This window comes from Capra hircus, chromosome 2, assembly GCF_001704415.2.
Source record: "Capra hircus breed San Clemente chromosome 2, ASM170441v1, whole genome shotgun sequence".
Classification (NCBI taxonomy): Eukaryota; Metazoa; Chordata; class Mammalia; order Artiodactyla; family Bovidae; genus Capra; species Capra hircus.
This window is the reverse complement of record NC_030809.1, coordinates 84,040,949-84,058,011: the sequence shown is the minus strand read 5'-3', so window position 1 is coordinate 84,058,011 and position 17,063 is coordinate 84,040,949. Positions and strand designations below refer to the sequence as shown.

General features: G+C 37.5%; 1 protein-coding gene across 6 annotated transcripts in view; it reads left to right on the top strand.

Annotated features, from left to right (window-relative positions):
• The window catches only part of ZEB2 (zinc finger E-box binding homeobox 2), a 136,047-nt gene that overhangs the window by 113,472 nt on the left and 5,512 nt on the right, over positions 1-17,063 (top strand). For all 6 annotated transcript variants that reach the window (XM_018062536.1, XM_018062545.1, XM_018062548.1 and 3 more), the window contains exons 5-10: positions 2,589-2,777; positions 3,471-3,685; positions 6,280-6,388; positions 7,308-9,277; positions 10,877-11,057; positions 17,054-17,063. The exon at positions 17,054-17,063 is cut by the window's right edge. In XM_018062536.1, the coding sequence (XP_017918025.1) occupies positions 2,589-2,777; positions 3,471-3,685; positions 6,280-6,388; positions 7,308-9,277; positions 10,877-11,057; positions 17,054-17,063 (2,674 nt within the window). The remainder of the gene's footprint in view (positions 1-2,588; positions 2,778-3,470; positions 3,686-6,279; positions 6,389-7,307; positions 9,278-10,876; positions 11,058-17,053) is intronic.

The window sequence follows — 17,063 nt, the reverse complement described above, 5'->3', positions numbered from 1 at the left end:
ATGTTAAGACTGAAGATACTAAGAGAAGATTTAAGCAAAATTTCAAGATACAAAATCTTAATCTACTATTATACTTTCCAAACCTCTATTTGAAGGAAATACAGGTCCTGGAATTAGACCATTGCTCTTGTTAAAATTAACAGAAGCTAGAGTGGCAAAAGAGAAACGTTTGAGATCACAGTATTCAGATTGTTAGCACTTAGTTTAATAGGCTACAAAGTGCAATGCTCCCAGTTTCCTTTTATTTGATCCAATGTATTCATTCATAGTTTCAAATCTTTTTAAAATGCCTGTGCTTCCTGCATTGCTGATGTCACTTAACCATCTATCAAATTTGAAAAGCCTAAACCTAAGAGGGGTGGGGATCTTCACCATTCCCTCTTTGGCACATCCAAGCTTTCCCCAAATCTAATCCAACCACTTCCTATAATCTCCCTCACCATTTTTTTTTTAACCTTTATCTTTTGCCCAATCAATGGTAAGAGACTCCTAACTGGTTTCCCAGGGTCTACTTTCCTCTTCCTGTAGTCCGTATCATACTATAACCAGGGTTGTCATTTGAAAATGCAGATAACCGATAATTTCACCCCAGCATCTTTCCTGCTTGATATCTTTCAGTGGCTTCCTGCTTCTCTCAGAAGAAAATCCAGATCCTTAACAGGACTAGCACACACTGCAGGGTTTGGTCCCTACCTTCCTCTTTACCCTTACATCAAGCTCCCTCTTTTTCTCCATACTCCAGCAATGTCCTTTCAGATTCTGAAATGCTCCATGTTCTTTCCAGTCACCACTGTTCTACGCTAGCTTCTAAAGTCAGTTAACTTCGTGCTTCATGATCAGTTAAGGCTTTCCTGATCATCAGACTCCATCAGGTCCCTGTCAAGCCCCCTGTTACTTCTGTAATACCACCGTGTAACTTTCTTTCATAACACTTATTTGAGTTTGTAATATTATATCTATTTTTGAGACAATATCAGTTGTCTTGATCATTTTCATGGCTTCCTGAAGAATGAGGCTGGATCTGTTTTTTGCTAATCAAACCAAAACATGATGCCTATCACATACCAGGCATTCAGTAAATATTTATTGATTAATGGAAGGTTCCACTTTCTAGTCTTCTCATAAATGTTCATAACAGTAAAAGCCAAAAATAAAAATTGACTGGCTTGCTTGAACATCACCCTGCCACAAATTGCCAGGGAGAATTAGGATGACAAATATCAATACTATAGTATCTTTTATGACAGAGAAGGTGAGATGAAGAATGTAGTGAGATCAAGGTTTACTGTCCTCAAAAACTATGAAAGTATAGCCCCACCCTGGATTGTACTAGCAAAGGATTATTTTTCACTTACTTCTGGTAGCCACAATGTGGCACCCACTTTCCCAACACTGACTTATGCATAAAAGTTTTTACTTAGGATATTTAAGCCACAACTTATTTTAAAAACATAGCTGCTTCTGCTGCTGCTGCTAAGTCGCTTTAGTCATGTCCGACTCTGTGTAACCCTAGAGACGGCAGCCCACCAGGCTCCCCCGTCCCTGGGATTCTCCAGGCAAGAACACTGGAGTGGGTTGCCATTTCCTTCTCCAATGCATGAAAGTGAAAAGTGGAAGTGAAGTTGCTTAGTCGTGTCCAACTCCTAGCGACCCCATGGATTGCAGCCTACCAGGCTCCTCCGTCCATGGGATTTTCCAGGCAAGAGTACTGGAGTGGGGTGCCATTGCCTTCTCCAAAAACATAGCTAGTAGTTTCCAATGTACAGTCTTGGGACACAAATTGCTAACATTGCTTTACACTTGTTATTCATGTCATGGAAACAGAGTCATAAAAGTTAAAAGTCATATCAAAATCACATTGCAAGATAGCCAGTTTCTTAACTCGATCTGTTACTTTTTATTTCTATCAGTGTGAGCTTAATGTTATTTTCAGCAGCTTTAAAATATTGAGCTAAACATTGAAATTTTAAGAAAAGATAAACTCCAACATTCCTTGAATGTTTTTTTAACGAAGGCTCATTATTATCTCTCCAAGAATATCCATCCTTCTGCATCTCTCTTGAACTGTGTAGTCCTGGTGGTCTGTGATGTTCAGAGAGTGGAGGGTTAAAAGCTTACATTTAGCAACAGAATATATACATGGTTAGGAACATTAAGTTTAGTGGACTATAAAAAATTAAATACACCTTTCTTTAAAAAAAGAAAGTTTTATAGAGATTATTAAAGTAGCTTTGAGCTCATATTATCTCCCATGTTTATGGATCTTAGCATATAGTTCTTTTTTTCATTTTCCCTGAAAAACATTTTAAAATTTCTTTCATTCTTTGCAAAGCACACAGACTAGTCATCCAGGAAGAGGAAAATAAAATATGCCTATTTAACTTAGAGCAAAGTGTCCTCCTTTTTTTTACATATATTAGGAGAATAACCATTCGATCAATAAGTGGTCATCAGCAACACTTCCTGCAAATAAACTAGGTATTTGCAGTCTTTCTGCAAGTCCATGTGTCTTACGGTGATGTAGGCAGACGGAGGCTCCTGGGAAGAAGGCCCTGAAAAGACATTTCTTCTCCTCTTTACCATTTCAGTTAAGAATGCAAATTGCACATCAGACTTTGAGGAATACTTTGCCAAAAGAAAACTGGAGGAACGCGATGGTCATGCAGTCAGCATCGAAGAGTACCTTCAGCGCAGTGACACAGCCATCATTTACCCAGAAGCCCCCGAGGAGCTGTCTCGCCTTGGCACGCCAGAGGCCAATGGGCAGGAAGAAAATGGTGAGGCTGTAATTCATTTTTAGCCACGACGCTGACCTCTGCAGCTGTTACAATTACAAATGCACTACATGCCTGGGTGTTTACCTTAAAATTTGAAGAACAGCTGCAGAGGCATGGAATTTCATGAGCAAAGATTAGAACTGTAATTTTAGGGTATTGTGAAATTTTTTTGTCAGCAAATTTGTGTCATCTGTACATCCAATAAAGAACAAGAACAATTAGAGCCTATTTCTAAGAGATAAAAATATCTACATGGATTCCTATCTTTCCGAAATATTTCACTTTTGAGGGGGAAAAAAAGTTTAGAGATTCTGACCCTCACCTTTTGTTCTTCTGTACGGGTACCCGAAAAGCTCCTTCACCCCGTGAATCCCTGAGTCATCTGTGACTAAAGGTTTCCTACGAACTGTCAGTCACCTAAAGAGAATTTCCTCATTTATCAGCTGTTTAAATTTCCCCCCCAAATGCTCCAGTAATTAATTAATTTTCCAGCGCAGTGTGAGCTGATGCCGACAAGTCTGTCCTGGGTGTGCAAGGGGACTGGCGTGCACGGAGGCCGCGTGCGCTGATGGCACCCTCGTGGAGCAGATTGCAGTGATTCCTGTCATACCATCCCGGGCAGTCAGCCCATTAGCTGCCATTGATTTACTGACCTTTTGGCCTGCTTCTCTCCCTCTCGTCTCTCTGCTACAGACCTGCCACCTGGAACTCCAGATGCTTTTGCCCAACTGCTGACCTGCCCCTACTGCGACCGGGGCTACAAGCGCTTGACATCACTGAAGGAGCACATCAAGTACCGCCACGAGAAGAATGAGGAGAACTTTTCCTGCCCTCTGTGTAGCTACACGTTTGCCTACCGCACCCAGCTCGAGCGGCATATGGTGACGCACAAGCCAGGGACAGATCAGGTGGGGGGTTGGTTTTAAGTGATTTCTTTCTATAATAACCCCTTAGAGAAACGATATTGCTTTGATTGGCAATCATTATTAATTTTTCATGGCATTTTGAAGATGCAGATCTTTTAATGGTAATAGCTTTAATTGAGGTCTAAATGATTTTTTGATGGTCTCTTCTAATATGATTTAATAGTCTTATGTTCACGATCGAATGAGTGTGTTAATTTCTAATTTAGAAATTTTATTTGCACTTTAACTTGACTTTAGTTTCATTTTTATGTTCCACAAAAAGTGAATGAAATTGTAGCATTTTAATTATACATTATTAAACATCTCAGCAATTTTAATTCCATTTTTCACCTAGTTTTACTTAGTTTTTTTTTTTAATGTAAAATCTAAGTCATAGTAAAATAAGTGTGTATTCTTTCCATTGGTCACATAACATCTTCAATTATTTAGGCTATTTTTACAAGCTGCTACTAGTTTATGAAATCTAATTAAGTGTTTTAAGGAAAATCAAAAAGCACATAATACATATGCATGCTTATATAAAATAAGCTGTATTAATACTCAAATGTGTATATGTAATAAAAATGATCCTTTCTTGATATTCATATTTATTGCTAAATGTTAAAATTACTCTGCCTTTTGGATTACTTGTGTTCAAAATAAAGACTCTATCTTCAACAGTATAGCTTCTTAAATCCTTAAAATGATTGAATAGGTTTGATTCACAGTGTCCCTTAAATGTTTTAGCAAAACTGCTTTTTATGTCTTCTTGGGAGAGTTCACTGCAGATTGATATTATGAGGTGTTTGGATGGTAACAAAATTGATGTGCCATAAGTTTCAATATCTGGTCCTACAGTTCTGGAATCACCCTGTATAAACCTTGACACCGTATCTGTTTTTAAAATTATTGAACAAGATATTCTCTAAAATTATTACGGGCTTTATTTTCTTTGAATAAGGAAAATGAGAATAAGGAAACAGAAGCAATGGCAATGATACTGGATTATGGAATTTCATTATTTTAAGAAAAGGCTCATGTAAATCATTTCATTTATATCTCATTGAACTTGTCACCTGCATGTTTTTCCAAGTTCAGTTGTAAAAACCGCGCTTACATAGTTACACTTATGTAACAGTTTCTCTCCCCTTGCTTATATGCACAAAAACTCCAGGAAAAAAAAAAAGGTGCCTAGATATTTATCTAGCATAACTGCTTTAAATTTCACATGCAGACGTGTGATTGTGCTGGCGCATTATGAATGGTAGCTTTGGTGTTGAAAAGTCCCCTCATTTGCTCATGGCATTTACAATTAGTAAATTAAAATGATTGTATCATATTAACAGTGGCACAACTAAAGTTTATAGTAGTCCTCTGAGGGCTGTGGGGGGAGACAAAGCAGCTGTTGCTGTTTGTTTATGCAACTCAGCAACATATGAGCGCTGGTCCCTCAATGGCGCTCGGCGGGCTGGGCTCCGCTTGATCTTTGAAGGTTGCTGCTGTTTGAACAAACCTCCCTGTGTCCCATGTAACACCATCTGTCTCACTAGGAATGTGGGAAGACTCAGCACACCCTAGCAGTTGTCATACCGTTTCTGTACTGTCTGTTTTGCAAAAGGCTTTTGTGTCATTGCCGCTTGAAAAAGGCTGGCCTCCTACCTTGAACATCCAGAGTGGATGACTGTATTTCTTTCTTTCTTTTTTTTTTTTCCAGAATTCTAAGTCACAGTGCTTTTTTTCCCTTGTTCAAAAAGGTCAGCTGTGTTTGATTATATCTTTGCCGCTTTTAACTTGTCTTTTCAGCAAACTTTTTTTCTTTTTCGTCCCTACTCCCTAGCAGACTACTAAAAAGGAAAATGACAGGTCGTTGAAGTCTTTCCTACTGGCCTGTGATAAAACTGCTCAAGCAGTTCTAGCCCAAGATGTTGTCTCTTACTTTTGATAATGAATCAAATCTTACATGCAACATCTCAGGAAAAACAGGGTTTATATTTGCTACCAGCACTGAAAATGAGGTATTTAAACATGCTTATCATGTAATAAAATATTTATAATCAAGGGTTTTTTTAATTTATGTAAGATTTTTTTCTTTCTTCTTTAAAATTAGTATTGCTTCAGCATAAGATATGCTTTTACCTCAATACAGAAAAGAGAAAATGAGTTATTTGTGTGGGGAGTTCTTTGGGGAGACTAGGATTTTGAGTATAATATTTATTTTTTTCCTTGACAAAATCATTGCGTACCAACAGGGAATCTTCAGATTTTAGAATCTGCAGTAAACACAGAGAGCCACAAACATCTTTGCAATTATGCTTTCTCATCTCCAACGGCTCAAAGAAACATTTTGGAAAAGAGACTACAGAGATAATTCTAAAGCAAGTGTTGGATGCGCATGTGAAAGCACTTTTTTTTTATTTGTTCCAATTTTATTGCCAACATTATCACTTTTATTGCAACTCTGAAAGACTGGGCAAATAAATAAACATGCACTCAAACCTTTTGGCCTGTCTGAAAATAGAGGCCTTTTAAAAATATTTGTAACAAATTTCCTTTGTTCCTCCTGCACAAAACTGATGTCAGTCTTTCTCCTTTTATAGCACCAAATGCTGACCCAAGGAGCAGGTAATCGCAAGTTCAAATGCACAGAGTGTGGCAAGGCCTTCAAATATAAACACCATCTGAAGGAACACCTGCGAATCCACAGTGGTGAGTAGTAGAGGAGCTGGTGCTTGTTTTTGCATTTTGTTTCATTAGGAACATTTCTAAAGACTGTATAAAATGTACACAATCCTGTTTGTAGTTTTTTAGAGCTACACATTCATGTCATAAGCTTTGTGTGCCTGCTTTGTCCTTGTGAGCCTTACAGCACCACCAATAGCACTACTAATAAGAGGAGCAGTGCTTATACTTCTTGAAAACTGCACGTGTTTTGCCTTCTTGTGAAATCTAGAGGCTCCTTTTTGTCCTTTAAAATGTTTTTGACCTGAAGAAACTCAGCTGGCAAATTCTGAAGGATATTCATTTTTTGATACCCAAACTTGAAAGAAGAATGTGGAAGAATTTTGGATAAGAGCTTTTGTATGATAAGTGTTCCTTGATTCCTGAAAGCTGTATTTTTAGAACAACATCTTACCACTGAGATTTCTTCTTTATAACTATTTTGATAGCTCTGCCAAGCATTTTATTACCAAATTGGATGCTATTCAAAGGACTAGTTGGATTGGTAGAATCAATGGAATCTTCACAGAGTTGATTAAAGCCATGGCTACACTTCCCTTTAAATACTGTGACATCTTTATTGTGCTATTGACCACACATTAATCTAACACTCTGTTTAAATAGGAGGCTGCCGATGGCAAGACAAGATTTTGGATCTTGGCTGAAAAAGGCATAGATAGCCCTCACCTTCCACTGCTAACATCTTGAATTATGTCCTCCCAGGGTAGATAAAGCCCAGAAACAGTTATAGCCACATAATTCTAATCTAAGCACCTAGAATGTAGAGGTGCCCCATTGTGTTCCTTTCCTTTGATTGCACAGATTCTTGCCTGGGTAGATGATTGCAATTGTTGCCCCATCAAAAAGAAAAAAACAAAAGTAACATTAATTTTAATTGTCATTTTAGGTGAAAAACCGTACGAGTGCCCCAACTGCAAGAAACGTTTCTCCCATTCTGGTTCCTACAGTTCACACATCAGCAGCAAGAAATGTATTGGCTTAATCTCTGTAAATGGCCGAATGAGAAACAATATCAAGACAGGTTCTTCTCCTAATTCTGTTTCTTCTTCTCCTACTAATTCGGCCATTACCCAGTTAAGAAACAAATTGGAGAATGGAAAACCACTTAGTATGTCTGAACAGACAGGCTTACTTAAAATTAAAACAGAACCACTAGACTTCAATGACTATAAAGTTCTTATGGCCACACATGGGTTTAGTGGCACTAGTCCTTTTATGAATGGTGCACTTGGAGCCACCAGCCCTTTAGGAGTTCATCCGTCTGCTCAGAGTCCAATGCAGCACTTAGGTGTAGGGATGGAAGCCCCTTTACTTGGATTTCCCACAATGAATAGCAATTTAAGCGAGGTACAAAAGGTTCTACAGATTGTGGACAACACAGTTTCCAGACAAAAAATGGACTGCAAGGCTGAAGAAATTTCCAAGTTGAAAGGTTATCACATGAAGGATCCATGCTCTCAACCTGAGGAACAAGGAGTTACTTCTCCTAATATTCCACCTGTAGGTCTTCCAGTAGTGAGTCATAATGGTGCCACTAAAAGTATTATTGACTACACGTTAGAAAAAGTCAATGAAGCCAAAGCTTGCCTCCAGAGCTTGACTACTGACTCAAGGAGACAGATCAGTAATATAAAGAAAGAGAAGCTACGTACTTTAATAGATTTGGTCACCGATGACAAAATGATTGAGAACCACAACATATCCACTCCATTCTCCTGCCAGTTTTGTAAAGAAAGTTTTCCTGGCCCCATTCCTTTGCATCAGCATGAACGTTACCTTTGTAAGATGAATGAAGAGATCAAGGCAGTCCTGCAACCCCATGAAAACATAGTCCCCAACAAAGCTGGAGTTTTTGTTGATAATAAAGCCCTCCTCTTGTCATCTGTACTTTCTGAGAAAGGAATGACAAGCCCCATCAACCCATACAAGGACCACATGTCTGTACTTAAAGCATATTATGCTATGAACATGGAGCCCAACTCTGATGAACTGCTGAAAATTTCCATTGCTGTGGGCCTTCCTCAGGAATTTGTGAAGGAATGGTTTGAGCAACGAAAAGTCTACCAGTACTCAAATTCCAGGTCACCATCACTGGAAAGGAACTCCAAGCCGTTAGCTCCCAACAGTAACCCTCCCACAAAAGACTCTTTATTACCCAGGTCTCCCGTAAAACCCATGGACTCCATAACATCACCATCTATAGCAGAACTCCACAACAGTGTTACGAATTGTGACCCTCCTCTCAGGCTAACAAAACCTTCCCATTTTACCAATATTAAACCAGTTGAAAAATTGGACCACTCAAGGAGTAATACTCCTTCTCCCTTAAATCTTTCCTCCACATCTTCTAAAAACTCCCACAGTAGTTCTTACACTCCAAACAGCTTCTCATCTGAGGAGCTCCAGGCTGAGCCTTTGGACCTGTCATTACCAAAACAAATGAAAGAACCCAAAAGTATTATAGCCACAAAGAACAAAACGAAAGTTGGCAGCATAAATTTAGACCACAACAGTGTTTCTTCATCATCTGAAAACTCAGATGAGCCTCTGAACTTGACTTTTATCAAGAAGGAGTTTTCAAATTCAAATAATCTGGACAGCAAAAGTGCTAACCCAGTGTTCGGCATGAACCCCTTTAGTGCCAAACCTCTCTACACAGCTCTTCCTCCACAAAGCGCTTTTCCCCCTGCCACTTTCATGCCACCAGTCCAGACTAGTATCCCTGGACTGCGACCATACCCAGGACTGGATCAGATGAGCTTCCTACCACACATGGCCTATACTTACCCAACTGGAGCAGCTACTTTTGCTGACATGCAGCAAAGGAGAAAGTACCAGCGGAAACCAGGATTTCAGGTAATGAGACATTTTTTTTTAATCGGAAGAGAGAAGGTAAAAATTATATCACTTATGTGTATGTAGGAAAAAATCTTAGTGGAAAAAAATCTAATGCTGTGTTCTCAGCAGAAATAGAAGAATGGGTTTGAACTTGAAGCTAAAACTGAGTGGGCTAGACAAATAAATGGAGAAACAATGGGACCCTTTGCTATCAAGCAATTGTGCCTTAAGAAAAGAGAAAGAACCTAATATTTATCATTAAGGTTTATTTAGATCGATCCATCTGCTTTCAGAATTATATGCTAATATGAGTATTTGGGGGGTTTCTCTGATAGCTCAGATGGTAAAGAATCTGCCTGCAGTGCAGGAGACCTCAGTTCAATCCCTGGGTTGGGAAGATCCCCTGGAGAAGGGAAAGGCTACCCATCCGAGTATTCTGGCCTGGAGAATTCCATATACTGTACAGATCATGGGGTCGCAAAAAGTCAGATATGACTGACTGACTTTCACTTCACTTCATGAGTATTTTGTAGGACTTACATAGAAGCTAAACGTTAACATTTATGACAGTCACATACTTTTAGGGATGCTCACAATTTGCAATAATACTTATGTAAATTTGATGTGCCCTTGGTTTCATAGAGAATAGTTTATTTGGAAGAGTATTTTTAAAAATATTTTGTACATTCCACATGACTTCCTTTGTAGTTTTCAAGCTAGTGAATAATTTATGGTTTTTCAAATATAAAAGCAGGTATGTTTTAACATCATGGAATAAAATCCATGTTTACAGAATAGGAGCATAAGTAGCAGTGTGCACCTCTGTAACAGCTGTTCCAGTATTCCAATTTACAGTACATCTGCCCTCTTTGTAAATGTATTTAAGCCTATTTAATCTTCTCATATTAATTAGTGCAAACGTAGTCTAAGAAAAGTGAACTGTGGGCTAGCAAATGGAAATGTATGTTATCATGCAAGTTTGCACTCCTTTGGATCAAGACAAAATAAATATCAAGAAATTTAATAATTTACTGATCCACATTCATTATTGCTCAATGCTGAAGGCTGTTTTAACATAGATAGAACATTGATAAAAAGTGTTATTAATATTCCCTATTTCAAATTAGAAAATTAAATATAAAAATATAGCTCGAGGCCTTTAGTTGGTAGACATACATTTAAATAGATTGCATAATAATAACATTTTGTACCTAAATATAAAATTCAATTAAAATGGGGTTTCTGCAGCTACAGATCATTTCTAAAGTTAAGCACACTGGAAAATACACAAATTCTGATATTTAATTCTCACTCACAGATATTTCCTGATAGAAAAAAAATTAGGGAATATGGGGAAGTTTATGTTTCTCTCACCTTCAGAGTTGACCATTTTCTATCCTTCAAAAACAACAAGCTCTACCACCTAGGGCAGAGAAGGTTTATATTTTTGCTGAGATGTGAACCGTCATATATTGTTTATGGAAAGTAACAGTTTCTAAGAACTAGATGGATTCACAGAGAGCACTTCTGAGATTCTCCAAATGTCAGCCGATGCAAAGTTGTTTGTGATAAACGCAAAGAGAAGCGACTGTGTTGAACTATGTGATTATATCACAGGGAGAATTGCTTGATGGAGCACCAGACTACATGTCAGGCCTGGATGACATGACAGACTCCGACTCCTGTCTGTCTCGAAAGAAGATCAAGAAGACAGAGAGCGGCATGTATGCATGTGACTTATGTGACAAGACATTCCAGAAAAGCAGTTCCCTTCTGCGACATAAATACGAACACACAGGTATGAGTGACTTTGACTAGCTAGTTAGAGCTTCCCGGCCTGCTGTACATTTCATAATATTTAATGAGTACACTTGTGCAACATAAGATGTAGCATATGCTGATACCTTCAACAAGGAAGAAATAATGCTTTTGCCTAGCTCAGTAGGACTTTTTTGTTGCCTGTTTATTGGATCATTCATGTGTTTATGAGCCTGCTTGTCTTATATTTTTCAAGTTAGTCTGTACACCAAATTCACAAATCCTGTCAAAGATGTATTTAAATGGCCAGGGCAATGAAATGACATGACACAAGCCAGCTACAGAAAATATCTTCAAATTCTTAAGCTGTGATGAACCTATATGTGGAAAAATTGAACAATAAAAAATTCAGTCAATGCTGTATTTGTTTCATCATCGAAACATCAAGTAAGCCATGATGGGGTGGGGTGGGGGGAGTTGGTATTCAGTTTGGTTTTTACAAATTGGCCATATTTTGAATAAACTAAAAATGTTAGTACTGTGAAAGAAAAGGCATAAGTGAATAATAGGCCAAATGAGCTACTGAAATTACTGATATTTGGAAGACTAAAATACAACTTTCTAAATGTAGATTATTTCTCTCCAATTCATGCATTCCTCTTTAGGAAGAATTAAACAGGGTTGACAAGATAGCCTGATTTTTCCCTATAAGTAGAGAGAGAATGGCTTAATTTTTCAAAAGAAAGCCAAGGGCCATAAGAAGAAGCAGTATTAGTTCCCGAAATCCAAGATCTGATCTGCTATGTGCTGGAGCCATATCTGTGTTCCCTCCCTCCTTCCCCCTCCCACCCTCAACCAAAACATAGCTCTGCTGTCCCTGTTCTTAATCCATCTCCAGCTTCTCTCCAGGAGAAATGTGGTATGCTGCACTGGGCCTAGGTGGGAAAAGAAAGAATGTAGGATTGCAACCAAAATACTGATGGATGGAAATCATAGGAAGGTTCTCATTTTAAACCAAGATGTCTAGTATCAAACATTTTAAAAATATAGAGGAAAACAACCTAACGTAAATGCTTTGGGGGGAAAAGTGATGAACACGCAAAAAAGAAAAACAAAGACAAGGGAATGTGAATACTTCCTGTCACGTTTTGACCATCTAAATCCATAGTACCCTTTTTAGTGATTGAAAACCGTCCTTGGGAAGCATTTGTACTGTCACCTTGCCTTATTCTTCACTGGGCATGTGACAGAGGCAGTACAAGTGACCACAGTCACCCGAGGCTGTGGAAAAGTTGGGTGAGTTTTGCAACATTAAACACTGAGGGTGTTTGTGAAAAGAACAAGGTTGATACATAACAGTGCTCTTATTTCAACCAACCCAGTTTTCTTTTTCTTCAATTGTCTGATGCTAATTGCTATTATTTTGAAAGTTCTACTAGTGATACTTTAAAAGCAACCTAATTTGAATAGCAAATCCCAATGGTTTTTATACTTGTGTGACATAATTCAATGTTTGAAATGTCACAGTTTTCTTACATTTGTCTTTTATGATATATATCAATAGATATTTTCTTTAGTACCAAGTCCTATTTATGTATTATAGATTAAATATATTTTTATACCTAAATTTACTTTAATATCTTAATCAACCTCAAATATATTTTGTATTTCATTATTCAGCTACAATAAGCACATCATTGAAGGCATTTTTCCCTTTCTGATTGGTTTTATTATATGAACATATGCAAACTCTATCATTTACTACATGGTGAGTGCAAAACTTCTATTTTAGTGAGGGCTGTTATACATATTTACATCCAGGCAATACCTTTATTTCTTACAAATTAGTCCATAAACTCCAAGGTGTATAGATAGTTGAGAGACACCAAAGTTGACAAACACAAATATGCATGATCAATTTGAAAAATATACTATACTAAAAAAATGTTCTGGTCCTTTAAGATGTGAGAAAATCAGCTGCCTAGAAACATTGCCTAGCAACAAGATGCTAACCATCCAATGATTTCTCTAAACTTGTGATTAATTATCCTCCTGTTGGCTTCTCAGATTGTCACGTTTCCACTGTGTTAACTTTTTTGGTCTCTTGACCAAACATCTCGTGACATTTTCTACTGTCAGTGTATTAGGTTCCATCAAAGTGAAGTTCTTCATGAATTTTCTCTCACTATGATAAATGTGGAAATTCAGCTCACTTTCCTTCCTAACTGGGCCCCACAAGCCTTTTATTTGTTTATATTAAGGACTAGTAATACTTTGAGAATGTGTTAAAAAGAAAAGTATAAGTGAGAACAATCTTTGGGTTGATTGATTCTAAGGTTGGGAAATGAAATTGAATGGTCATTTGATTATGTGTTGATTATGAATGTGTCATTGATAAACTGTATTTGTTATATCTGTCTACAGTTTAACATATAACATAGTTTAAATTAAGAAGGAAGTTATGAGCTACTTATTTTCAAGATGCTGTGCTCTTTTACCTTGGCCTGTTTATTTCCTAAGCAGACACCAAAAATAATAATCCTTAATTCTCCTTACCAATGGCTCATTGCTTGCTTGCTTTTCCTGGGATTTGGGACTGGGACAGAGGAAGAAAATGATACATAAATGTTGATTTCAATAGAATTAATTGTCACAAACAAGGATTGAGAAATAAAAAATCTGAAACTCTTGTTAAGCACTGTAAGAATTCACTTATTAAAAAAAAAAAAGAATTCACTTAAATTCCACTAAAATTTAAATCTGACATCTATTGAGTACTTTCTCTGTTGAGAAAGGTAGGTGCTCTTAAACCCACTTTATTTAGAAAAGTAATAAAAAAATGTTTCTATTTTTGAGTGAAGTTAAAGTTTCAAGTTACCCAGTCAATTTTGTTTTTCAGTTACATGGTAATCTTCTTCATACCACAGACCTTTCATTTATTAATTTCAGTTATTCTGTCAGGTGAATCATGAGACTTGATATTAGAGAAAAAAAAAAACTTACCCTGTAAAAGTTTTTACTTACTCAGTATCAGTTTGGATGTTTTTTTCTGAATTTTGTTCATGTGGAAACTTAATTCCAGGACATCTTGATTTGAATCAGGTAAACTAATCAAGCAATTTAAAAAGAGATAAATGGCAAAGTTAGTTCCTATTTAAACTGAATGTATTAAATGCTTACAAGTGAAATTTCTGGAGATTAGTAGAATATTTAGTACAGTTCTAAAACTCCTGCTCTCAAATTCTATCTTTGGCATGACAGAATAGCTGAACATTTTATTCTCTTAGGTTGTTGGTTCATAATGTAGAATTAACGTATTTTAATATAAGCATATTATTTATGATCAAAAGGACTCCCTTAAAATCAACCACCTGTAACTATCAAATATCTATGGGCTACGCCGGTGCCTCAGTGATAAAGAACTCGCCTGCAATGCAGGAGACACAGGTGACCTGGGTTTGATCCCTGGGTCAGGAAGATCCCCTGGAGGAGAGAGTGGCAGCCCACTCGAGTATACCAGCTGGGAAAATCCCATGTTCAGAGAAGGCTGGCAGGCTACCATCCACAGGGTCGCAAAGAGTCAGACACAACTAAAGTGACTAAGAATGAGCACACATCAAATCTGTATCTTAAAGACTTCAGTTCAGTGGGCATCCCTAAAGCATATCTAACAGGCCTTGAACTTGTCCTTGAGAATGCTCGTTTAGGACATTGCTCTGTGTTTTGTTCCTTTGGAAAAGAGACAGCTATATCGACTGTGGTGTTTGTTCACAATTATTCACACAGCTGATCCATGTAGTAAACTAACCAGTCAACATTTCTGTGCCCTTGAACTTCTGAGACATTAAGAGAGGTTGCAGGACAGTTCTGCCCACGTGCACTGTAGCAACTAAAGAACCAAGAAAGTTTTTAGTTTTTATCTGCAATTTCTCTTCTCTCCATTCAGATTCATTTCTTCCATGTACTTTGCTCCTGATACATGCATCTTGCTTACAACTTGGGAAATTACTGAATGTGTACTAATAAATACAAATAAAAATATCGAACATTCATTGAGTGCTTACTATGTGCAGTCCTTGAACTAAACGCTTTACCTACATTGTCTCCTTCACTCTTTGTGCCCAGTCTACAAGTTAGGTCCCCAAATGATTTCCCTGTTACCAACAAGGACCCTAATCCTCAGAGGGAGAGGTTAACATGCTTGAGGCTACACAGCACGTCTTAAAAGATGGATTTGAACCTGGGCAGTCAAACTCTAGAATCCATCTTCCCTATCTAACTCTGCACCACCCTGGCTCTGTGAATGAATTACCACTGTCAGAATCATCTTATCCTAGCTCCTAATAGCATTTTTTTAAAGGTCCAAGTAAAATACACACAAGAGAGATCAAATTCATATATAGCAACTTGAGGTTTTCTGGAAGGCAAAACCTCTGTCTTTTTCCCAAATGCACTTCTGCTTCCTGTTAAATTACCTTCCCACCCGGTGGTCTTGTCAAATGAAGAAGCACACTCACTTTCCAAACTCTTGGCACTCCATTGACATTTTCTTCTCTGTTATCTACTTTACCTCATTCAATACATCTTTTCCAAAAGTTAAGTTCTTGTGTGGTTTGAATTACACTTTTTTTTCTTCAGACTACTAGCTGCCTTGAAACAGATTACTAGAATCTTCTTTATTTCCAATACTTTCTAATTTTTCCTCTTACAGGTAAATAACTTCTTCCTACTCTAATACTGTGGTTTACCACATCTTATCACTTAATTTATCCTGGATGTTACAGTAAGATAAAGATCATTAATGAACTAACATAGAGCAGCCAACAGCATTTTCTAAATAGTAACATGCCCCAGAGGCATTCAATAACATTATTAAAGATATTTGATTACTAATTGAGATTATATATCACCATATACTTGAATACGTGAAGTGTGTAGAATGGATTCCTAATCTGAATGTCACTTAGCAAATGAAAATGGTATTGAATCTACTCATGCTGGTTTTCGATTTGCTGAAATGCGAATTTGTATTAGGAAATATAAGCACATAACTCCATGTATGTTATGATGATACATACTGCTCTTCATGACACATTTCTGACTTTAATTCTGGAGCATCAGTCTGATAAATTTTTTTTGTCAGTTCTATTTTGGAAATAAACTTTTAAGTATGGCAGCTATGGAAGGTGTTGAAGGCATTCCAGTGCTATTTGTGGCCTGGAATCAACCAGATGTGTTTAGGCTTGGCACCAGTTTCAAGTTCCAAACACTGGTTAGACACTGCCTTGAATGCCAAAGGAAATACAGCATTCTCTAGCTGAAGAGTATTTTAACACTCAACAAGTGGCTGACATCTCATGGAAAACTTTAGAGGGAAAACACTGTTTGGGTTAGTTCAGCCTGCATGACATCTATCTTTCTGCTTTGTGTTTTCAAATGATTTCTTCTCTAATTTGTATTCTTAGAAGCATATGGCTGATAAGACATTCTTAACATCATCTTTCCTCTATTCCTGCTCCTGCCTGACTTGGCAGTTTGCTCCTGTTTGAGCTGTAAAGCCCATTTCCAAAGCAATCATTTATGCTGTAACAAGCAGAGGGTGTATATGGCAAAGTCAGCGATGATGCCATCTTGATCATTTTTATACAGGTCGTTGTTTTTTAAAATGTACAGAAAAGAATTACCTGAATACTACGTGCTGATGCACGAGAAATTTCTTGTGCAGTAGAACATATTTCAGAGTTTTTAATGAGGCAATTAGCAATTAAAAGCTTCCTGAGATTCTTTTCCTTTAGTAGCTTTGGAGTTTCTTCTTGTTTATTAACTGTATTGCACCCAGAAGCATGCATTAGAACGCCAAATTAAGAGATGAAAAACGCATCTTCCTAACCCTCGTTCCATGAGACTGAGGTGTGTTGATCTTCCAGCCGTTCGCAGACTCCCTTCTGCCTCGGTCCGGACACATTTGCAGAATTCTTGGAAAAGAGACTTCCTGCACAGACACTAATCACCCTGTAATCTTGTTCTCTCTCCCAGGAAAAAGACC